Source organism: Sander vitreus, chromosome 5 (assembly GCF_031162955.1).
Source record: "Sander vitreus isolate 19-12246 chromosome 5, sanVit1, whole genome shotgun sequence".
Classification (NCBI taxonomy): Eukaryota; Metazoa; Chordata; class Actinopteri; order Perciformes; family Percidae; genus Sander; species Sander vitreus.
This window is the reverse complement of record NC_135859.1, coordinates 17,010,192-17,034,271: the sequence shown is the minus strand read 5'-3', so window position 1 is coordinate 17,034,271 and position 24,080 is coordinate 17,010,192. Positions and strand designations below refer to the sequence as shown.

The 24,080-nt window shown below is 39.6% G+C and overlaps 3 protein-coding genes across 9 annotated transcripts in view; 1 reads left to right on the top strand and 2 right to left on the bottom strand.

The window, feature by feature from the left end:
* Positions 1 to 1,601: 1,601 nt before the first annotated feature.
* Positions 1,602 to 9,809, bottom strand: ewsr1b (EWS RNA-binding protein 1b). 4 transcript variants are annotated; one of them, XM_078250730.1, is made up of 15 exons: positions 9,745 to 9,809; positions 9,203 to 9,242; positions 9,049 to 9,103; positions 8,597 to 8,744; positions 8,019 to 8,214; positions 7,670 to 7,929; positions 7,424 to 7,577; positions 4,295 to 4,332; positions 3,691 to 3,720; positions 3,472 to 3,587; positions 3,238 to 3,367; positions 3,023 to 3,133; positions 2,623 to 2,749; positions 2,176 to 2,532; positions 1,602 to 1,986 (listed from the first exon to the last, which is right to left on the bottom strand). In XM_078250730.1, the coding sequence occupies exons 1-15, from the start codon at positions 9,758 to 9,760 to the stop codon at positions 1,950 to 1,952; spliced, it is 1,815 nt and encodes a 604-aa protein (XP_078106856.1). In that variant the 5' UTR covers positions 9,761 to 9,809; the 3' UTR covers positions 1,602 to 1,949. The 4 variants fall into 4 exon arrangements, with proteins under 4 accessions (XP_078106856.1, XP_078106857.1, XP_078106858.1 ...); XM_078250731.1 differs by having other exon boundaries at positions 4,295 to 4,329; XM_078250732.1 differs by having other exon boundaries at positions 8,597 to 8,741.
* A 2,570-nt stretch (positions 9,810 to 12,379) lies between these two features.
* Positions 12,380 to 15,879, top strand: rhbdd3 (rhomboid domain containing 3). Of its 2 annotated transcripts, XM_078250728.1 has the most exons (6): positions 12,380 to 12,607; positions 12,870 to 12,915; positions 13,021 to 13,404; positions 14,750 to 14,876; positions 14,974 to 15,228; positions 15,363 to 15,879. In XM_078250728.1, exons 1-6 carry the CDS (start codon positions 12,575 to 12,577, stop codon positions 15,529 to 15,531), a joined length of 1,014 nt encoding a protein of 337 aa, XP_078106854.1. In that variant the 5' UTR covers positions 12,380 to 12,574; the 3' UTR covers positions 15,532 to 15,879. The 2 variants fall into 2 exon arrangements, with proteins under 2 accessions (XP_078106854.1, XP_078106853.1); XM_078250727.1 differs by having other exon boundaries at positions 12,380 to 12,915.
* emid1 (EMI domain containing 1) overlaps positions 15,868 to 24,080 on the bottom strand; it is a 63,030-nt gene continuing 54,817 nt past the window's right edge. For 2 of the 3 annotated variants that reach the window (XM_078250726.1, XM_078250724.1), the window contains exons 11-16: positions 21,418 to 21,470; positions 21,245 to 21,307; positions 21,123 to 21,167; positions 20,833 to 20,877; positions 18,300 to 18,390; positions 15,868 to 17,146 (exon numbers count right to left, since the gene is read on the bottom strand). In XM_078250726.1, coding sequence (XP_078106852.1) covers positions 17,013 to 17,146; positions 18,300 to 18,390; positions 20,833 to 20,877; positions 21,123 to 21,167; positions 21,245 to 21,307; positions 21,418 to 21,470 — 431 coding nt within the window. In that variant the 3' untranslated portion in view covers positions 15,868 to 17,012. Of the gene's footprint in view, positions 17,147 to 18,299; positions 18,391 to 18,568; positions 18,654 to 20,832; positions 20,878 to 21,122; positions 21,168 to 21,244; positions 21,308 to 21,417; positions 21,471 to 24,080 lie in introns of all 3 variants that reach the window. The other variant, XM_078250725.1, reaches the window with a different exon arrangement.

Below are 24,080 nucleotides of genomic sequence, written 5' to 3'. Positions count from 1 at the left end.
AGATAGAGAGGAAAAGACGGAGAGAGAGGGAAGGAGAAGGTGGGGGTTGATGAGATCATTTTCTGGGCCTGGATGAATCAGCTTTTCTGTCAGGAAAGAGAGAGAGAGGGAGAGCATTCAGCACTCTATTAATCCACATGAACAACTGGCCACAGCAAATGAGAAGCACTTTAAGATGTCAGCTGTGACAAGGTTTCCCCCAAAGGATAACTTAGAGGGCCGTAAGTTTAAAAACAAAAACCCCCCAGACATGAGCCTTGACTACTGTATCCTGTCAATAACAACACTGTGAAGTGAGATCACTTCTAATGTGCAAAGCTGTGAAGTGTTTGGTAAGAAAATTACCTATTGACCAAATAACAATGAAGAACAATGTTTTAAAAAAACAAAAAATTGTAGACTAACTTTAAGTGTCAAATAGAAAATACTGCAAAGGATGTACATCTCACCAGATTATTTTGACAGAATCCTACAGGCTAGTGGTAACCCAATAGTTTTAACAGCCATGTGCTTGCCATGTGTTAAAAATAAAATGTGCCAAAGATTGACATCTGTGATTAATAATGCTTAAACTTGATTGCCTTATAGGGAATACTGCTCAATTAAAAAAGTAATGAGACCGTGACTGAAGTTAAAATGGGAAACTTAGCAGTAAGTCATGGAAAGCAGAAAATAAGTTACTGCCAATTTATTAAGACTGTTTGACTTAAATCTAAAGGGTAAACTAAATTAAATAATTTATAATTAAAGACTTCTAAAAGAAAGACTAACAAACTGCACCACCTATTGGCAAGAAAAGTAACAGCAGCAGCCATTAAGACCTGCAGATGTGCTCCATCTATGGACAAGAAATTTAAAGTGCCCATATTATGAAAAAAACACTTTTTCTGGGATTTGGGGTGTTCTTGTGTCTCTGGTGCTTCCAGCTAAAAAATCCATCCATGCTGTTTTGAGTGAGATACGGGTTCTGAATGTGTCCTGCCTTCAGTCTCCGAGTGGGCTGTTCAAAATCGGCACGGCTTGTGACATCACAAGCCGAAACGAGCTGGCTGACCGCAACCGTTAGCTCATAGCGCTAGCATGCTACCTCATTCTCAATAGCAAAGCACTGCTACAACACACACAAGTTCACCATAATCTACAAAAGAACTACTTACATGTGCCCTCATTTAGAAGTCTCCCAGCTAATCCTGCCTTGTAACTGACCGAAGTTGGAGAAACGGCCTCTTTTACTGTCTATGGAGCTAGCTAGCTGACATGATCTACACTGAGTTACTGCGCATGTGCAATCAAAGATAGTACAGAAGAAGAAAAGAGATCTCACTCTGTAGCTAAAACAGTTTGATCCTTCTGAAAGTCGTCACAGATCAAAGAGTAATATGGCTTCAGCAGAGCTAAATCATTATCTGTGGTGGAACAAGTCTGGACTAAGTCATGTGAATGCTTTCATAAATCGCTCTACAGATCCTAAATATGTCAATGACTTGAAACTGCAATTCCTCTACACCATCTATAAATTGAAGAGACTATATTAATACATTTGCATTATAGATTTTCCTGTAGAAATCCATTTTGTAAAGTTGAGTAAAGCCCACAACTCATCAAATCAGTAAAATTTTATTTCCCAAATTAGTCATCATACAATAGCCAGTTATGGGAAAGGGGAAGCAATTATGTAAACAAATGAGAAAATAAACGCATTTTACAACACAATGTCAAACCTAATCAGCATATTAAAAAAAAAAAACAAGACATGCACAATACAAGATGTGGCATAAACATGGGTAAACTAAAAAAAAAAAAAAAAATACATATGGAAACGAGTTCAATGAAACCGCACAGGATATTTGAAAGCAGTTCTATAACCATCGAAATATGGAATCATAAATTAAAAAAAATTTAATTTTAAAAATCAAATTCCACAAGAGGAACAGTCAAGAAGTTCTCCATCAGTAGGGTCGCTCCCTGCGCTCCTGGCGATGGTCCCTAAAAAATAAAGCAAGATAACAGAAATGTAGTGAGTGACATATTTGCTGTCTCGTTTCCACACCTATATTCTGGTTAGTTTGCATTAATTTGCTTCAAAAATTCTAACAATTTATATGGTCCACAATCCTATAATTACTTGAGGGAAAAAGCAATAAAACATATTTGGTAAAGGAGTCTTAATCCTACCTCATATCCATCTTTCCACCTGGTGGGCCCATTCCTCTTCCACCTCTGCCACCCATTCGATCCATGGGTGGTCCTCCACGCCCGGCCCCTCGGAAACCTCCCCTGTCCATTCCACCACGTCCTCTGAATCCACCACGGTCGCCCCCCCAACCTCCACGGAAACCTCCAGGGCCACCAGGGCCTCCAGCTCCTGCCGGCCCACCACGGTCCATACCTCTGCCTCCACGCATTCCCATTCCCCCTCTGCCTCTGTCACCTCCAGGGGGGAAGGGAGGGCCACCGCCCAACCCTTCTGGCTTGGGGGCTTTGCACTGGTTACACTCCATCCTCCAGGCAAAGTTCTGGTTACCACAACCCCTGGGAACACAGATCATTAAATACATTATAAACTAATCTTCGGTACAAAAAGGCATCAGAGAAGACACGGCACTATGAAGTAATACATACGGGTTAGGACACTCCCAGTCCCCAGCTCTCTGCTGCATGTTGCCCCCTGTGGGTCCACCTCTGCCCATACCACGAGGACCCCCACGTGGCATGAAGCCGCCACGGTCACCTCCACGGCCCATCATACCTGAGAAGAAAATTGACAGTTTTTAAAATTGTATGTCCATACCCATTACTTTTTCTGCTGTCCTAAGCAACTAGGATGCAATTGGCTGTCTATTTACTGCAGGACAGCGTTGAAATGCTACAGGGTTCAACTTGTCATTTGAAGCAAGTGGTTTCTTGTGGAGTCGGAAGCTAGGCATTTTATGGAGACGTCAGATCACATAAGAACCTGACCTTGAAGAATAGTGTGAACATGCTCTAAAATAGATTTAACACTAATACTGCTGACATTTACCTCCACGGCCCATCATGCCATCTCGCATGGGCATGCCACCCCTCATTCCACCCATCATGGGCTTACGGCGTGCCATGGACACCTTAAGCCTTCGGCCTTGGAACTCCTTTCCTAAAATTAAAAAGAAAACCACCATTCAAAATTATTAGTTGAAGGAACATTTAGTTTATGCGAATATGTTCAGGTCTGATGTGCGCACAGTCATTACAACGTACCATCAAAATGCTCTACAGCTGCTTTGGCACAGACTGGCTCCTCATAAGATAGGGTGGCATCTCCCTTGGGCTTTCCTGAGTCCTTGTCTGTGTATATGTTAATGGCAGGCTGGCCAAGTCTGCGGTTAATCTGGTCAAAAATAAAACAAATTAAAAAAAATTAAAAAAAGGTTTCATTTAGTTTCCACATTAGTTTTGCTTACACCAACATGTAGAGTTATGAACTATGCTTACCCTGATTGGGCCAACGTGTTTAAAGAATTCAGCCATCTCCTCCAGGTTAGCCTTCTCAGTCAATCCTGTGATGTAGATTGTGCTGTTCTCAGAGTCATCCTGCTCTTCAGGGCGTCCTACAACCAATGCAAACAAATCAGTAAAAATGTCTCCCAATACCACTTCAAAGAAACGTATTCAATAAATGAGTAATAAGGGGTCTAGTGTGACTCTACTCACCAGTTTCACGCTCGTCGCTGTTCATAGGTCCTGTAGTCAATCAATCGAGGGCGAGAGAAACAGATTGAGAAAAGTCAGTGTGTGCAACTGAAGTTCAGTGTACAACACCTAAGGAGTACTACAAAAGATAACCGAAACATTCCCTTATAGACGCCGCCAGCCATATTGGGAAGTTGAAAATGGCACCTTATGGTACACCACAATTCTCACAAAGTGATATACTGAATTGAAAATAGAACCTCAGACCCTTTGGCAAATAATTGTGTGTCATTTGAAAAGCCTCTTAGACCAGTAAGAAATCCTCACCAACAACCCAGGAACTCGGCTCATGAGATTTGTTAAAAGCAGTAACACACATTTGAATGGAAATTTGTCATTAACCTGTCAAAAACTCATTGTCGAACCATAAGCAGTGACTGAATTATACCAAGTACCCCAGAGAAAATGGTCTCAGGCATTGAAAAAAAATTCCAATATTTTCAGATGTGTTCATGTAAATAAATTTTGTAAACCACAATGTAAGACACATCAATATTTGAAGCATATTTGCTCAAAAAGTTTAAGGCTTTGAAAGGACTAACCAGTGTAATACTCGTTAACTTACCACCAGGCTTACTGAAGCCACCTCTGTCTCCAGCGCTGCTAGGGGGGGAATAAATGGAGATATGAAGGCGACTTCCCTTTTACAGCCACTTCCATGGCTCGAGCAAAGTGCTTGATTGAGGGAGTAATCAAAACATTCTAACTAGCCCAACAGCAACTAAAAACTTCCCAAAATTATAAATGCACAATTGAATTGAGGGGATAAGAGTATTAACTATGTGCCATTCCTTAGCTAGCTGAGTACAACTTCAGTGACAGTTTTCAGTAGTGGATACATTTGTGCAAAAATAATGAATGACTAACATTTTCACTGCTTTTGAAAATGTGACAAAACCCAAACATTTGTACACAGGTAAAAATATTTCAGATGCATTGATGGCATTCATAGGTTTACCCAGAAACAAGCCAACAGCCCAATAACAGTTTAACAAAAGGTTACAGCTGACTCAGATATGTACAAGTGTAAAAAATAGACAATGCATCTGAAATTTGACAAGAGTAAGAGGTGATCACATTCACCAGGTTTATAATTTATAAAAAAAAAAAAAAGTATTTACAATTATACAATTGTTAAAACAAAACCCCAAAAATATTAAGTGTTACCAGGGTTAGGTTAAATCAAAAACGTCCAGGTCAATTTATATACCCATCATGCTTATAAAAACCACCATCCTCAGTTCTTGAAAAGAGGCAGACCCCGAATCTTTGTTTTAGCTCCCTCCTGCTGCTTAAGCTGGCGACTCTGTACAGATACTTTTTAAGAGAATAGATGGTTTTAAATGGCTCTGTTACCTGTACGGTATAAATGTGACAAAGCATGTTAAAAAGTGATCAAAAGAATGTGATGAAACAGTTGAATTCCAAACCACAAAAACAAGTTAGAACATTTCAAAATGACATTATGTGCCCACTCCCCCCAGAACATACAAAATATACATGTGCAAAGCTAAAATTTAACTATAAAAACATCTATGCTAACTCAGAATTTATAAGTGTATTTAGGATTATATTTCTATTTATGCAATTTGTTAATGCATTCTTTTACCAGTCTTCGATTATAGTCCTATATTGTCTAAAATGTCTAAATACGTGCGTTTGTGTATTCCCTGCACCAAAACAAGAAAGAAGTCATGCAGAACTATTTAAAAATATTTAGACCGAAAAAAAATAAATAAAAAGACACCCGATGATTCAAGTGCAATTTTTGACCCCAAACTGATTGTTCAAGGTTTTTTTTTTTTTTGGGGGGGGGGGGAGAAAGAGAAACTATCCCAAACGCTAAAAATGAAAATCTGTCATGTCAAAGATTTATATTGCAGAGTGCCTCTGTAATATTTGGGAAACCAAACATGCTGATGTTTCTCATCTTTTAGTTATACAGCAGTGATGACTGATCTTAACCAAAACAAATATACAGTACCACCTCTGTTCACCGTAACACCCTCTTGGTAACCTTTTTAAATTCCTTTTCAGGGGAACTGAATGCGAGTTCCAATTTGGGGTTGGGTCAAACCCTTTTTGGCTACAGAGAATAGCAGAAAATGTGCACTAAGAGGGAACAAACTGTTCAAATGCCAAATCTGCATCAAGAGCAATGGCACTTGAGGGGACCAGAATAAATGTGTCAAGGACCCGCTCAATGGAGTTCTAATTTCACTATCACGATGGATACACACCAACATACAATACAAAAAATATAATACACCTTAATGCCATTACTTGTAGTAAGGCTGAGTGTATCACACTACACCAAAATCAATTTCCTGAACATATGCACTAAAACAATCCCTAGAGTACTTATTATTACAGTGGGAAAAAAAAAAAAGTATGTCTGTATACACAGAAAACTAAGCGTGATTTGAATCAAATGTGCTCTCAATGTTTAACCTAAATAAAAAGTTTACAGTTTCCACTGATACAATTTAGCTTTTGATATTGAGACACTGACCACAAAAAACTTATTTTGGTAGTATAGATGAGTGATACATTGATAATCTTTTAGGGCAAATGTTAGAGCTACAAGCAGAACATTTGAGAGAAAGTAGTTCCTTGTTTTTTCTCTTGTAATTGATGCAATTTATTACCGAGGTCTTGCAGTACCATTATCATGCATTACTCTATTTGTATGGTGCAATTTTTCATTTTTGGCATTACTTCATCAGGCCAGTCAAATGACAAATACTTATTGCCAGTGACAGCCTTGCAAAACCCAACCATAAACTGATAACACCTGCGAATTTATTCATGAGTAAAAAAGAAAGAAAGGGGAAAACCCCTTGAGAAAAAATATTTACCCAAATACAGCACTTGGAAATTGTGTATTTGAAATGCAACAGAATATACTGCATGTGGCCCATGTGTATTTATGAATTCTTTTTAGTGTAAATGTTACGTTGTAAGGTCTTGCAGGACTCCATCATCCCAATAATTTGGGCTAAAAAAAAAAAAAGGGAATCTCCTAAATCATGATTTATGCAACTTTTAATTGCATTCTTTGCATGTGTAAGTGGGTCACTCTACAGGGAATGATGCACTATAGTGGGAAACTGGTTTAAGAAGGGTGCTGCTGATAGTGAGTGTTTGAACCTTCCTTAACCCACTATCATTTTGATACTGTGTAGATAAGATATTCTTGTAATACGATAATATAACATTCCCTGACCAATTGTGAATATGCAACTCAGTTATCTAAAACATTTTGATATTGGCTCATAATCAAACGATGTTCTCGGATTAAAGCTGTTCAATTTAAATGTGAATGTACAGGTCTGATGAAACTTAGATTAAAAATGGGAGAAACCTTTTTCTTACCTTTGGCAAAATTAGAGGCAGGGCTGAGAGAAACTGGATGACAACAGCTACGACTGCAGCCAATGTTGGCATGTACTACATCTTCCATCAGAGTCCTTAGGAATTATGTGAAAACTCAAATTTATCAGCATTGATTGCTGGTAAATCACAACCTTCTTATAAGAGAATAAAGTTGCATAAATTGTTGATATTAAATCTGGATTATTCCAACTGATTATTCCAGTTTTGCTGGGCCTCGTCTCAGCCCTGCCCCAAGTGGCCACAGGACCTGTAGAGTCAAAATACATGAGGAGGTTAAGTGCTAAGGAAAAACACTTACCCCATGCCACGGCCCATGCCTCCACGGCCACGATGCATCATTCCACCTCGATCAAAGCCGTCCCTGCCTCGGTTATCCCCTGACCCAGAATACCTTGAAGACTCAGAGCCAGAGTAACCAGAACCTCCACCCTGGCCATCCTGTCTGTAATTATCTACAAAACATGAGCATAAATACATCAAAGTGAAAAACTGAACTGTACCAATGAAGAACAGAAAATCGCATTCAAGGGTGAGCGAAGCTTACTGTAATGGTTGGACTGGTTGTAACTGGGAGGTCCGCCCTGTTGACTGTACTGATTGGCTGGAGGCTGGCCATAGGAACCAGAAGCCTGAGGAGGGTAAGCAGGAGGAGCCTGGGACTGCTGCTGGGACTGCTGCTGGTACCCCTGTTGCTGACCGTAGCTTGCCTGCGCGGCCTGGTAGCCTGACTGTTGCTGGCCATATGCTGCTGGCTGGGAGTAACTACTTTGGTTGTAAGTGGCTGGCTGGCTGCTAGCATTGTAACTGATCGACAAAAAACAGTATTGAGTGAAATTATGAGAATGTTCTTGTGGAATTCACTTGTTATTTGGTTACTAGCATAGGGTACATACCTCTGTGGTGCAGTGGGAGCAGCCTGCTGGCCATAACCAGGGTAGGCAGACTGGGCAGTATACCCTGGCTGAGAGCCATAAGACTGGGAGGCAGCTGGAGCAGCAGCAGCAGGAGTACTGTCATAACCACTGGCTCCATAACCCTGGGTTGACTGGGAGTAGGCATGAGTGGTCGACTGGGCAGCAGGATAGCCAGCTGTGAGAAAACAAATTAAAACGCTTTGGTTGACAATCATAAAGTTAACATTTGAGGGGGATTTCTAAATTAACATTATGATCAATTAGACTTTAAGGGTAGTCTTTGGCCGCAGACAACCCTGATAAGTCAACTCCAAGCTTAAAAATTAATTGTTCAGGTTTTTACCATTAAACAGGTCAGATTTGCAGTGTGCAGTCTAAGCAGATTACATGTACATTTCCATTTTGTGTCAACCAGGAATTATGCTCATTTAAAAGAAATACCACTCTATCCCCAATTTGCTTGTGGCTCAGTTTTGTTCTATCCAAAACCACCAGGGCATGTAGTTCCAAGCAGAACCACATCAAAATGAGCAGTGGTTCCTATTTTAACAACTGACCTGCTGCTGGCTGGGTGTACGAGGACCCATACTGTTGTTGTTGCTGCTGCTGAGTGTAGCCTGCAGCGGCAGGTGTTGTCTGGGTGTAGGTGCCGTCAGCAGCAGCAGGTTGGGCGTATGATCCATAATTCTGTTGACCATAGCTCTGCTGAAAAAGAAAAGAGCTTGATTTAGCTGCTAGGTAGTATAAACATCAACTGAACATTAAGTCTCACCGAGTCTTATTTTATGCTTAAAAAGACATTAAACATACTGATATTACATCCCGTTCCTAGTTTACGCCAACTGTTGCAAGCAGAATGTGTGAGGTGGTTTATATTGTGTATTTACATCAACAAAGCCTTTTAAATAATCCACAAAGTTAATGACATCTAGCCTATTACAATCACAATAAACCAATAGCCCAGCACAAGTAATACACAACTGGTTTACCCCACTATGTTAACTCCCACCTGTGCTGCAGACTGTCCATAGCTTTGTGAGGGCTGGGCAGCATAAGATGCATACCTATAGAAACACAAATCAAAGTTTTAGCAATCAGAAGACACACTCAAATACAGAAATATCACATTCAATCACTTTAGTAAGGTCATTGAAGACTCTTACCCCTGCTGAGCAGTGGTCTGACTGTAGGAGCTGTAATCTGCTAAAGAAAAGACACGTGTTGGTTAGCTGAAGACTGAGCCATCGAACAAAACATTCTTTGCGCGCGAGCAGCTAGCTAATGCTAATGCTAGCAGCACGCCCGTCGTTAGGTCGCCACCATTCAACTAGCTACACAATGTAGCTAGTTAACGTTAAGCCATTCAAGACGATGTTTCACAATGAACTAAGGCAAGTAAGAATTATCGACACGTGCATTAAAACAATGTTTGATACATTTGGTAATATGGCTTCCATTATCAACCTCAGTATGTAGAAGAAGAAAAATAAATCCATCCGGTAGAAAATACCGCAACGACTCGATGAGCTAACATAACTAACGTTAGGCCTTGTGCCTAGCGCTAACAGATATTTGATGATATAAACCGAAAAGACGGATTATGCCGGCTCAATCTCTTCTAAAATAAATCCAACCACTTAATTGCTTAATTTAAATAACACAAATTGATCCAAATCTGTATAAAAGATCACAATTCTCATCTCACCCGGAGCTGACGCCATTTTAGTGTGCCTGTACAAGACGACTGGAGAAGGTTGGCTGCTGGAGAAACGTTTTTCTCTTCGCAGGAAACACAAAATATCGCGAGATATACGAGCCCCTGCGGGAACAGTGTCGTTACTACCTTTCACTACCTACACTACTTGTTTTGTCTGACCGTCTGACCAACAGTTCTACATTCAAATATACTCAATTTACTATCACATAAAACAGAGAAAACCAGCAAATCCTCACATTTAAGAAGCTGGATCCAGAGAATTTTTGACATTTTTTGATAATTGCCTTAAACGCTGAATCTATTATCAAAATAGTTGGCAATCTTTTTTTCTGTCCATTGACATGTCAATTACCCTATTAATTGTTTCAGCACTAGTACTAGTCATATAATTCCAACACAAGTTATTCATATTTACAGATGGTTCAAAAGAACAGTGTGAAGCAGTGTTGGAATGTAACTAAGTACATAAGCATAATATGAGCTCTTTAAGTACAAATTTGAGGTACTTTACTCTTTTCATGCTACTTTCTACTTCTACTCCACTACAGTACGAGAGAAATATTGTACATTTTAGTTCACTACATTATTCTGACAGCTTTTACACATGCAGTTTATAAAATACAACTACCCAACAATAGACCTACAAGTACAGCTAAAATGATTAGACGATTAAACACTTAGTTGATTGACAGAACTGTTTTGATCATTTCCAGTTTCTAAAATGTGAGGATTTTAAGTTTTAAGTACAATGTGCTTATAATGTTTCAGTCTTAGACAACAGGTCATGCAGTAAACTCCTAAAACACTGATCACACAGTATACAGCTCAGTAGTGCATCATTACAATATGATGTTCTGATGTGATTTGTTGTCAGAGCTGCTAAAAAGCTGACAGCAGAGTTAGAACAGAGGAGCATGCAGGTATCACTCTGAGCTTAAGAACATAACAAATGTCTCTATTTTTCAATTGTCCTTTAATTATTGCCACGTGATCATTTGTTTATTTTTCCATATAGTTATGTGTGGTTGTGAAAAGAGATATATACAAAGTATGCTGTACATAACTATTGCCAATAAACCATAAACATACCAAATTAAAAGAAAAAGCATTAAATTCATCTCTATCAATAACCTGGAATTGTTGTTACTAGTGCAGTGCCCGTTGAAAATGTGCCTGTTTGGAATGGGCCGATTGCTTGGTCTGTGGTATTGCTGCTTGTAGAATTCTTCAAAACCAAATTGTACCCCAAAATGACTTACAGAAGGACCCCAAACCACTTAATATGCAACTCCACTGTATAGCCTACTACTGACTTACAGTGTAGGCTACTTCTACATCAGAGGAAGACATTGTACTACTATATTTACCTGATAGAGAACGCTGCAGATTCAGAATGTAATCACAAAATATTACAATGACAATGTGGAGTAATCAGACATTAGCGTCATGGACTCATATATGTGTGTGTGTGTGTGTGTGTGTGTGTGTGTGTGTGTGTGTGTGTGTGTGTGTGTGCGTGCACGCACACATAGAGTGAGAGAGAGAGAGAGAGACAGAGACGTTGTCTTGTGTCGTTTGATCGTTAAGGTAGTGCAACTTTGCACATTTTTGTGGGTCTGAGGTGTATGTCACATTTTAGCTGCCAAAGCTCCGCTGCTCTCTGTCTCTGTCTCAGGGTGGAGGGGGAGTGGCCAGCGGCTAGAGCGGCAAAAGCCAATGTGTGCTTCTTTTACCAACGATATGTTTTGCAATTCTTATCCAAACAACCTCAAACTTGGCACTGTACTTACTCGTGCCCGTGGCAAGACACCTGTCAAGATTGAAATCCATCGGACTAACGGTTCAAGAGATATGCGCTTAACACCCACACAGACAGACAGACAGACATTCCTACAATTTACAGATAAATGTAATCTAACAGTTTAGAAGATATGCGGGCTATGATTTACTGTAAATACACTCATCCTGCCACCTGCTGGTTGAAATGGGAAACAACAATCTATTACGGTTAAACCTTATTAAATACATTATTACTGTAATATAAAACATATATAGTGCAAACAGTGACAACTCTGCACACACAATCAGATTAAACTGTATTAGTAACTGTATTGTCCCAATGCGCTTATGAAATTTGACATGTAGATAAATGCACAATGTTAAACATCAATCAAGTGTAGTTGCAATCAACTACTGTTCCTAACATGCCATCAGCCTAGTTTATTTATGTTTTTTCTAATGTTACACTGGTGTAACAATAGTTATAACATAAAGTTAGCATTACAGAAAGGCCTTTCTCTTACATCCATGCGTTCTATACGCTTGGCTTTTATTTTGAAATTATACTTCCGGGTCACACACTCTCGTAATAAAAGGAATTTGCTAAAACCGAAATCAGACCGTTATTTGAGTTTGGTTTTCTCCCTTTTCTAATTTTTGAAATCATGACCGTACACGTCAAGAACAAGTCATATGATTCAGTTTTCACAAGACAAGCCGAAAGGTTTATTGTACCAGTCGGTACCAGTGTGAATTTGTTTTTTTTTTATGCAAACTGTGACAGTGGGTCCAGTAGGTGGCGGTACGACGCATTTACTCTAGCTAGTTTGTCTGTTGCTTACTAGACGTAACGTAGTGCGGAAGTGGTTATCCACAGCCATAGCGCTCATAGACAGTATGTAAGAAGATAGCGCTATGAATGTTTTCATTTTCTTATTTAAATACACGTATAACTCGCGTATTGAGGAACTAGTTATTTTAATTTTAGAATAGCAGTTACATTCGCAGGCTCGCTGTACAACGCTGCTGTTGTGGATTTATGCCGTTGACTCCAGCTCCCACACTCAATATTGTAAGAAATAAATAGGGTTATATATCTGTACCCCTTTCATTTTTGCAAGACGTTGTGCTTGTTATGATTACAAACAGATGCTTCTTTACCAGAATTATGGCACAAAAGCACAAGTGAGTGGAGAAACTACAGCTAATCCTAAATAATGCTTCATCGTATATCGTCAGTATGGTTTTGGTTTGGGTCAGATCGCCCTGGATTCTGTCTGGGGACATCTTTGTTGATAACACTCATGCTGCTGATGTATGCTGTTGGTATCCAGGCAAGTCTCAGCTTAGGTCCAGGTGGAGACTTCCCAAGGGTCAGAGGTAACTTACTGTATCATGAGCCGTTAATGGGTTCACATGCAAATCTCATATTTCAGTGTTCAAACCAAAACTATTTTCTCACCTAACTCTTTTTCTCCTCCTCAGATGTGTTCCTGTATGCTTTCAGTCATGATGAGCTGCCCTCTCTGCTGGTTAGTGTTGCTTTTCTGCTGTTGGTTGGGCCGTGTCAGGAGCGTCGCTGGGGAACTGTCGCCTTCCTCGCCCTCTCCATCCTGACAATGACCATATTACCTCTTCTTTACACCCTGGTCCTCTTTGTCGGTGGGGGTGAGGCGAGTCGGATCTGTGGTTACTCTGCAATCCAACTTGCTCTGTTTGCAGCGCATTGTCGTCAAGTGGCACAGAGGAGGCTGCTGAGGTGTTTGCCAGTCTGGTTTCTCCCCTGGCTTCTTCTGCTGATGGGTCTGCTGCTGCTGCCCGGGACACCTGCCCTGCTTAACTTCTGCACAATATTCATCGGACACAACTGTATCCTTTCCTGTTCATAAAGTCATTTGGTGCTTGTACCAAAATATATTCTTCCAACAAACACATATTCTGGTTTTTAGAAGCTTGATTAGACCTACTGAGGACTGTGTGGGTGTGCACAGACTTTGACATCTGTCTTCCTTTTCTGTTTTGTTGAACTTGTATTCTTGAGACAACTCACACATATTCCATTCCTATTATTACATAGAGATTGACCTAATATAATTCACAGCATAGCATAGCCCAACTTTAATCTGAGCAGAGGTCTAATCAGCCACTAGAGATGTTCTGTTAACATTTTTTCCTTCCCGATACCAATTTCCCATACCAGTGCATTTAAAAAAAAATATATATATATATACACACACACACACACACACACACACACACACACACACACAGACACACACTACCAGTCAAAAGTTTGGGGTCACTTAGAAATTTCCATTACAGAAAAAAAAGGGTTCTCGACTGTTGTAGAAAGAAGTGGCTGGTCTTTAATGCAATATCTACATTGCCCATTATCAGCAACCATTAATCCAATGTTCCAAAGGCACATTCTGTTTACTAATCTGATATCAAAGGCTAACTGAGAAAACATTGGAGAACCCTTTTGCAATTATGTAAGCACATAATGTAATCTGAAAACTGCTGCCCTGGTTAAAAAAAAACAATGCAACTGATCTCAGCTGGTATTCTGTCTATAATGGAGTGAGTGAGATATATATATATATATATATATATATATATATATATATATATATATATATAAATTATTATTTACAACTGTATACTACTAACCCTGTATGATTGATACGATTGCTGTCATTGTTAAACTGTATTTTTTTTAATCTAGTTTGACAGTCAGTCATAATGGAAAAAAACATAAATAAACTAATTTAAAGTATTTTTTTTCTGGGCTAAATTATGTGGTATCGGATCAGTGCATAGACAAGCATACTCACTGATACCAGCATTTTAGGCAGTATCAAAGGCGTGCTGACACTCGTATCGGTATCGAAACAGCTCTATCAGTAATTCAGAAGACCTGTTTGATAACACATTTAAATGCAGCCTTTTTTATATTTTTTTTACAGTATTTATTTACCATGACTAATAACTTTCCTAATAATAGTTTATTCCTCAAAACATTTGTGTATGTTTTGTTTCAGGCCTTGTGATTAAAATTTAATTGTCTAGATGACCCATAGTCTGGGTGTGTGATTTGTTGCTGATGGTTTGAGCCAAAGTTAGCCCACCCCCACCAGATCTATGAAGCATATTTCCATATAAACACAATGGTTCTCTGTCAAGTCTTTTTTTAAATTCTTAATGTACCTCTCAGATCACCAGCCCTTCATTGGGATGTTACAGGAGCTGGAGGAGGTCAGGGTCTTGGACTTCATTCCTGATTGGCTGTATGTTCGCACTTCAGTCAGGTTCAGATTGCCCACCTACACTACCTCACAGAGGTGTGATTCATCTCATTTACATCAAAAGTCTTACTGAATATTCACACTCACCGCCTGCATGCAGATTTCATCATCTGAACTTCATCGGTTGTCACAGATCTAGATCACTTTCTCAGATGATGCCTGGAGATCAGGCAGCTGCTCCCCCTATGAGGGATCCATCTGTTTTGAACCCCCACCCATGGGTGGATCCAGTGCCTGCCTGGATAATGAAAGAGTTTGCTGCACTGTCAGAGGCCGAGGGGTTGGAAGAACAAATGCTGAGGGCAGGAATACTGGCATCATTACAGGATGCTCCTGACAACCCTGATGCAAAAGTGGAGGTGCCCAAATCATCAGTTTCCTCTCTGCGGTTAGTAGTAATGTAATATATCATGTTGCATTTTTTTGGGTAGATGTTTGTAAGATTTCTCACATTATTCCCTAATACAGTTTTATTTATGATTTTGAGTATATATTTACTAAAAGACCAATGTTTCCTTTCAGACTCCAGCAGCTGGAGAAGATGGGCTTCCCCACAGAGAAAGCTGTACTGGCGTTAGCGGCCTCAAAACAGCTAGATGGCGCCATTTCTCTGCTCATTGATGACAGCGTCGGAGAACAGGCGGTGGTGGTATCAAAAGGGAAGAGCCCTCTGCTGCCGGAGAGTACGTAGACGACCTCACACTCCTGGACTTAACAGTGTTTGCTCTTGTGCAGTAAACTGAACTTACATTGTGCTTGGGTTTTGCTGAGCTTTAATATTAGTTTTCCCCTGTGGGCTACTTGTAGAACTAATTTAATGATGAGAATTCATAGGGGGAGGAAGAACTGAGTTGTTCTTTTTCCATGACTGGGAATCTAATCAAGTGTAGATGCAAACTTGAGTGCGTTGGAGACCATTTTTGTATCTGCACATAAAATGTACATTGGAGAGAGTGGATGTCATTTACTTATGCTGTAATCACGTTTAATGAATACTGTTGTAACACAAATAAATACAGGGGACGTGTTAAAAAAACAATGAACATTATTTTATTACACCAATCATCTAAACAGGATTATCTGAACACAGTAACACATTTGCAAGAAAAAGATGTTGAATGAAATATGAAATGGATACACATACAGCATACAAAATAAGATACAATTGATCATTTTAAATAGTTTCACAATAAGTTTGATATAAGATGAAAAAAAGGATTTTCATCAGGACAGTTTAAGCCATTAACAGTGGTAAAATATGTTCAAGTTCCATTAACAGTTTTGCTATTTCCTCTGTGTGTGTTAAATGTCTTGAAATTGACAGCCAGTTTGCATAGTTGCTTTCATTTGAACATTATTTGTTTCCAGGATACAACCTCTGTTGATATGCCACCAAATCCAACTTTGCGTTTTTTTGCACATACAGTATTAAATGTAAATATACCATTGCATATTAAATCACTTTATCAGTGTATACTTGAAAGGGAGAAAACACTCACACCAGAAAACTACAAACCACTGTTAGCAACACATCTCTGTTAGAGTAGAGATGACTTCATCTTTTTAGTGCACTACATAACATTGAGTTAAACAATATAGATAGAAGTACAACAAAATGAATACAAGAAGAGGTTTGTTTGTGTACTTGTGTCCTGCAAACTGTACATGCTCAGTTTACTTAAATAGTGGAATCTCTTCAGATTGCAGTGACATTGTGAAAGCAGTACAAACGCAAATCCAGTCTATTTTCTCACATCTGATTCCTCCTTTAATTGATTACTCTAAATTGCCCTTATTGTCCAGAACTGTTTGTAGCTCAAGGAGCACCACAGAAGATTCCAATTTTCCTTTTTTCAAATAGTGAACATCTTTATTCTGAGGCTTTATTTCTGTAGCCAAAGAAATGAGACACAGAAGGAGCTGCTGGGTGTGTTATGTTATGTAAAGATAAATGTTTGGTTATGGCGATGGGTGGGGGTCAAACTAGTTCTCAGGTTCCAGATGGAGGGCATTGTGGAGTATCAGTGGAGTTTCCCTGAGGTGTTCCCCATCCTAAATCTTACGGTAAAGCCCAGAGAGCGTATCAGATAAGGTCTAAATCTGTTGAGTGCCGATGAGACCTATAGGAGCGGGAGTCAACCCAGCCTGTGATCCTCAGGGTGAGCGGGGGAGCTACTTCCCTCGAACCTTGGTGTTGGAGGACAGAGGAGAAGCAAGTCGATATGGAAGCGCACCTGCTCGCTTATCTCTGTAGAAACTAGGGGAGGCTGTGCCAAACGGTCCATCCCCAGACCCTAGATCAGGCTCTGTTGAAGAAAGACAGCAGTTGGAACGGGGCCTCCCTGTCCATCAGTGTGTGTGTGGTCATGTGCACTCTGTAGTCCTAATCCAAGTCTACTCTGATGTAGCTGTTAACCTGGAGGTGTCATGAGTGGGTTCTTATTTAGGACACCAGTTGCCCAGTTTTTATATCAAAATTATGAATTATGAAACTAACTAGTCAGAATGTTTGAGAGATTTATCAAATCCTTCTGCTGTAAAGGACATGCATCTGGCTAGTAGGGCTGCAGTGATTATTTAAATATTATTATTGTATAAATTTGTCTATTTTTTACCCCTTTAGATTAATTGTCTCGTCTATAAAATTCAAAGATATAAAATTTCAAGGATACAAAGCAGCAAATCCTCAGATTTTAAAAACTAAAACCAGGTATTTTGGCATTTTTACAGGATATATGACTTAAACAATTCATTGATTATCAAAATTGCGCCTGATTTATTTTGTGTCATTTAACTTATAATTTCATTGACTAATAATTGCAGCACTACTGGCTAGATTAACATACTTCACATCCATTGGTACACATTAATCTACAAAGCAAAATTATTATAGAAAAGATTAAAGCCCCTGAAAAGTTTCAAATCCTAGTTTTTCTTAATAACATTCATGACTAAATAACAACAATCAAAGTTGAAGTTAAAAACTATCTGTATTATTCATTTAATGTGTTGAGTTTATTAATGTGCTTCAGCAGGACCGTGTGGGTGTGGTTTGATCACATTTGATTGACAGTGCTGGCGACATCAGCAAACAAACAAGTAAACCGTCATCTGAATTTGGATTCAAATGTTGCTTAATTATGATCGGTGCTTGGCAGTTTGTGACATCAACCAGTCAGAAGCACACAGAACAAATGCACAAATACAGAAATATATCATGTGAAGTAAGTCATGTGATTGAGTAAATAGATTTCAGGGCCTTTAAAGTAATATCTGTGCTACAACCAAAACAATTCATACATAAGAATACATCTGCTTTTCAGTGACTAGATCAACATTAAGCAGTTCAGTAACAAGTGGTAATTTAATGCCTCTAACACCCGATCAAGACTTTCTAGAACTTGTCAAAAAGGTCAGTGAGGGCCGGCAGAGCTGTGGGTGAGGATGTCTCAGCGTTACCTGGCCAGATGATAGCCTCCAGCAGCGTCACCCTGCGAGCCAGAAGCTCAAGGTCTGCCTGCAAGTCGTGGAACATCTGCAAGCTAATGTCCTATTAGAGAGCAGTGACAGGGGGGACTGTGTGAGGGGGTGGAAACACCAGTCTGAGTCCTGGGGCTGCTCGCGACTGTTCCCACTCCCTGTCCCAGCAATGAGGTACGGTGGGAGTTTTTGCCCCCCCACCTTTGACCCCTGCCTAAAGCTGACCCTGCCTCAGGCCTCCTACTCACCATGAATACCGATCATAGTCTCAAGGATTAAAACCCTCTCGGCTAAGATCTTCAGCGCCTCTCTGATCTGATGTATTCCGTCCCCCTGTGAAGATAGATACAGCCGTCAAGGTAAGGAGCACAAGCCAAAGAACTGCTCGCCAAGATGCAAGTCATTTTTCCTCTCAATACAATTCAGCAGTTAGAAGGTTAATACAGTCCACACATCTGCCCAGCACTCTCAGACATATCTGTTCCCTGTATTTCTCTGTATCTCCCTCATTCTCTGGCCATGCTGCTATATGAAGTCAATCTCTGCCATGCTGGGCTGGGCAACATCAGCATGCATGTTACAGACCAGCCTGATTTTGGTGACATAACACAACTGGATTACACTCTCCCAGGATTTAGATTTGATCATGCCATCTGCATTCCTTTTGTTGGGTAGCAGTTAAGCCAGGCGAGTATTTTCAGTGCCACAGCTTTCATTCTTAATGCTGTGGTCACAATGTTACCTGACAGAATGACGCCAGTATAGATTTACACTAAAATCTAATTTATTTGTCTTTTGTGAAAGGATAAGGCAATGGCTTCATGAGTCAAACCTTTAAAAATTACAAAAGGAGAGAACAAGAGAAGTAAAGCAGACAGAGGCAGCTGAAAGCATCACCATCACAAAAGAAGGCATGCAGAGAATAGCTGAAGCTTTTGGTGCCCAGGTGAGCGAACTGCTCTGATTAGTAACACAAACCAATGGCATACTTCTTGTGTGAAGAAAAAAGGCAAAGTTTTACAGATTCATACAATTAGGCCTACTGATTACATTTTTTTTAATAACCACTTTGGTTCAGACTGAAATGTTGGTATGGATGGTCAGGATGAATTGTGATGTTGTGAGCTTTCTGTTCTAGTGCCATCATCAGGTCAAATGATCAAATACCTGCAAAACTAAAGACATTCCCCATCAGCCTCAGCTGTACTTTGTGTTTAGTGCTAATTAGCAGATGCTAAGATGGCAAACATGGTAAAAATATCTGCTAATCATTAGCAGTTAACATTGTCATTTTGAACATGTTAGCATGCTAACATTACGGTATAGCCTAACAGAGAAACTAGCATGGCCAGAGACTCTTTTTCTTGTTAATAAAAAATGAATCCCCCCCAAAAAATGTTAGAGAATTCAGAGCTACTTTGCCTTATTTCTGTTTCAACGACACTGTGTTAGTTCACTCATTAGATGCATTCTGTAGTTAATTATCACATCCAGGAAAGAACGTTTATGTGGTACTTAAAGGTGAAATCATGCAAGTTTGCATTGTGGGGTAAAAGAGGAGGATAGCTGTATCCACTCCACTCACATCAGAGCACAACACTTCTAAACCCAACAGGACCCACCACTGACACATATGGAGTGATTTGGCATATACATTTCGCACATTTGCTTTTTGGTTCATTGAAACATTTTGAAGTCCGTAAAATCAAACAAATACAGTCAAATTCAAAGAAAATTATCAAAACTTTGCTTCTAGAGGGATTTTTACTATATTCTACATTATTTCACTCAGTCAGAGAGCTGGTGCCTGTTGTCGTTACAAGATCGACATTGCTTTTTGTATTTTATATATTTCCATGTATATGCCAAAGTCAGATGCTGAAAAGGTGACTGTGAAAGGTAGCCATGGGGACAGTAGCTTGCAGAGGGAGTCAGACAGCTTTAGGGTCAAGAGGACAGTGTCGTGACAGGGGACAGCAGTCCAGAGCACACCCCAAGGACCAACAAAAACAAAAACACATTAACACCAAAAGACTTCACGCACAAAATTACAGACAGATCGACAGCTAAAATCACATATATACTCAACAGAAACAAGAAATGTAAAACACTTTATGACTATCGACTGGGAGAAAAGTGTGGACTTGACAGAAAAAGAGAAGAACACCACTTTGTGGCCAATCACAGCCATAAACATGGTGGTTGTAGATCATAACCAGACCCTGAGATGTGGGTCATGGTTAGACTTGATTTAGGTTACAGAATAGATCCATTGCATTGCAAAGTGAACATGAAATGACATAAATAAATAAAAAATAGCTTACATTTATATTGCTCTTGTAAAATGAGAGAGGTAAAAGAAAAATATGGGTTAGACAGACACAGAGGAAATATTCATTCAACAAAGGAATCTTAAGTTTATTTGTTAAATCTTCTAACTAAAGGTTAACCCCTCCTGTCTAGGCCCTGCGTCACCATGTGAACTGTGAACTACCACCAACTACTTTCTTACCGGCAAGCCATTCTCTCCTGGCTCTCCCTTGGTACCCGGTGATCCCTGCGAAGAAATATTACCAACAGAACAAAGTTGACTTTACATAACATTAATGAAAGCAGTGCAGCAGTTTACCCAGACAGAATGAGCTCATTCTCCCAGAGACTGTGTTGTCACTGATCAGTGTGATTTGTAGTGCTGCTGGTTAGCGTAGTTTACAGTAACATAACCGGCTAAGACATGTGTTGATGTTTCCCCCCCTACGCTTGTTTACTAGTCATCAAGGCAGCAGGGTGGAGATGGCTTACCGGCTCGCCTCTGAAGCCCCTCTCTCCTGGGTAACCTAAAGGACCCTGAAAAAACCCAAAGGCATGTTGTTTAAGTAAATGAAGAAAATCTACTGAATATCATCATCTGGGAGTGTACTCACCCTCTCCCCACGTTCTCCCTTTGGCCCCACAGGGCCCTGCGTTCCAGGGGCTCCAGATTTCCCCTGTATTGAGTCAGGAAGGAAATTATAAATGACAATGGTGAATTTGTACTGCAACAAATCTGACAGTGCTAAACTCAGTAAGTGCACGACTATGCTGTGAGTGAGCTTACATTCTGTCCTGATGGGCCGGGAGGTCCTACTGGGCCTTTGGGACCTGGTGGACCTGCATAATAGATAGAAAGATTCATATTAGCACCGACCGCGTTCACCCTCTGGGAGGAGGTGGTGCTGGTTTTTAAATTGGGTTTTTCCTGGATAAGCACTGAGCTCAACCTGAAATATGGTCAGCACCTTAAGGTGACTTTATGACTTTATTAAAGTAATCATCTTACACTACAGGCAAAAAGCCAATTTTTCAATTCTGAGTTTTTGGGCTATTTTGCTTCCATAACATGTCTTCTTTCAGACTATTGGGAAAAAAAACATTTAAAATACACATTTAGGTGTTTATTTTACCACACTTTGTCTAATTGTGCCTGTAAATTTCTCCTAAATTCACCAAAGGTTAGCATTAGATAATGCCTGATTTACATATTTAAACAAAAAAGATCAGAAAACTCGTAATACACAAAATAATTGTGTTAATGTAAGTAATCAAATGGGGAGGTTTCATGTTGATATCTGTTAGTTAAAAGGTTTTACCCTATTCACCTGTAATGTCTTGCAAAATGTCTGAGTTTTACAGTCCATATCTTTAAAGTCTCAAAATGAGTTTTCCTCATACTCTGAGTCAGAAATCTCCACTTCAGTAGCACTTACATACACCAGACGTTCCACTTCCTCTTGACCTGCTCTCGCTGCCCCCTGCTGGCTTTTTGCCTTGTGTGTGTGCATGTGTTAATGTCTTTGTCTGATGTTTGTCTGATTGTTGTCTGCTGTGCTCCTATTGTACATTTTAGCTTAATAGTACTTTTTACCAAATGTATTTTAAATGTTATATTGTTATGTAAATGTGTAATTTTACCTTCTTTTAGGGTGACCTTTTACCATCTGTCTAGGGACTGCAGATGAAAAATAGCCTTCTGGCTAACTCTGGCATATCGACAGAAATGTTTATTAATATGCACTGTCCATGTAATAAAATAAAATAAAAAAAAAAAATAATAAATTTCATTCCTATCTACAGTTGTGTTCAAAATAATAGCAGTCCAACATCACTAACCTCATAAATCAATTTTCTTTTGGTAGAAGTGATATTTCTACATGGCAAATAATTTAATAGTAAGTGTTGTAGAGTCATAGAAAACCAACAGACCCAACAGTCATGACATGCATGCTGCTCATTCTGTGTAATTGAATCTGTAATTGAAAGGGGCATGTTCAAAATAATAGCAGTGTTTTGTTCAATTAGTGAGGTGATTGATTCTGTGAAGAAACAGGTGTCAACTATGGCCCATATTTAAGGAAGGAAGGAAGCAAATGTTGTGCATGCTGGTTATAGTGCATTTCACAATAAAATACTTAGCAAAATGGGTCCAGACATTGCTCTGAGGAACAGCGGACTTTGATTAAAAAGCTGATTGGAGAGGGGAAAACATATAAAGAAGTGCAGAAAATTATAGGCTGCTCAGCCAAAATTATTTCAAATGCCTTGAAATGGCATCCAAAGCCTGAACGACGTGGGAAAAAAACAGTCAACTACCATTCAAATGGATCGAAGAATAGCCAAAATGGCAAAGGCTCAACCAATGATCAGCTCCAGGAAAATCAAAGAAGACTTAAAGTTACCTGTGAGTACTGTTACGATCAGAAGAAGGCTATGTGAAGCAAAGCTATCAGCTAGAAGCCCCCGCAAAGTCCCATTGCTGAAAAAAAGACATATACTGAATGGGTTGAAATTTGCCAAAGGACACATTGACTGGCCAAAGGAGAAATGGGGCAACATTCTGTGGACTGATGAGAGCAGAATTGTTCTTTTTGGGTCTAGGGGCCGCAGACAGTTTGTCCGACGACCCCCATGCACTGAATTCAAGCCACAGTACACTGTGAAGACAGTAAAGCATGGTGGTGCAAAAATCATGTTATGGGGATGTTTCTCATACTGTGGTGTTGGGCCTATTTATCGCATACCAGGGATCATGGATCAGTTTCAATACATCAAAATACTTGAAGAGGTCATGTTGCCTTATGCTGAAGAGGAAATGCCTTTGAAAACAAGACAATTACCCAAAACACACCAGTAAGCGAGCAAAGTCTTGGTTCCAGATGAACAAGATTGATGTTATGGAGTGGCCAGCCCAATCCCCAGACCTCAATCCCATAGAAAACTTGTGGGGTGACATCAAAAATGCTGTTTCTGAGGCAAAACCCAGTAATGCAGAGGAATTGTGGAATGTAGTTCAATTGTCCTGGGCTGGAATACCTGTTCACAGGTGGCAGAAGTTGGTCGACTCCATGCAACACAGATGTGAAGCAGTTCTCAGAAATAATGGTTATGCAACTAAATATTAGTGCAGTGATTCAAAGTAAAGCAAACCCTTCAGACATGTTTCAGTTTATACAGTAAATGTTTGAGTTTGTAAAGAAAAATGCAGATACTGCTATTTTTTTGAACAGCCTAATATTCCTTTTTCTTCACTTTCTGTGAAGGTATAACACAAACTTGATCAGTTTTGGTCATGTTTTGATTTGGAATTGAATGTGCAGTGTTCCCAATGCATTGATATTATGGAATTAAAAGCTATTCTAAGGATTTTGAGCATTATTCACTTTTTTAAACACACTGCTATTATTCTGAACACAACTGTTTATTCCAACGCTTTTTACAGAGGGG

Coding starts and splice junctions, on each gene's coding strand:
- ewsr1b (XM_078250730.1), bottom strand. Junction 8,215..8,596: donor GTACACCCAGCCAGCAGCAG/GTCAGTTGTTAA, acceptor GTTTTCTCACAG/CTGGCTATCCTGCTGCCCAG. Junction 7,930..8,018: donor GCTCCCACTGCACCACAGAG/GTATGTACCCTA, acceptor TTTGTCGATCAG/TTACAATGCTAGCAGCCAGC.
- rhbdd3 (XM_078250727.1), top strand. CDS start 12,753: ATGCTTCATCGTATATCGTCAGTATGGTTTTGGTTTGGGTCAGATCGC. Junction 12,916..13,020: donor AGACTTCCCAAGGGTCAGAG/GTAACTTACTGT, acceptor TCTCCTCCTCAG/ATGTGTTCCTGTATGCTTTC. Junction 14,877..14,973: donor ACCTACACTACCTCACAGAG/GTGTGATTCATC, acceptor CGGTTGTCACAG/ATCTAGATCACTTTCTCAGA.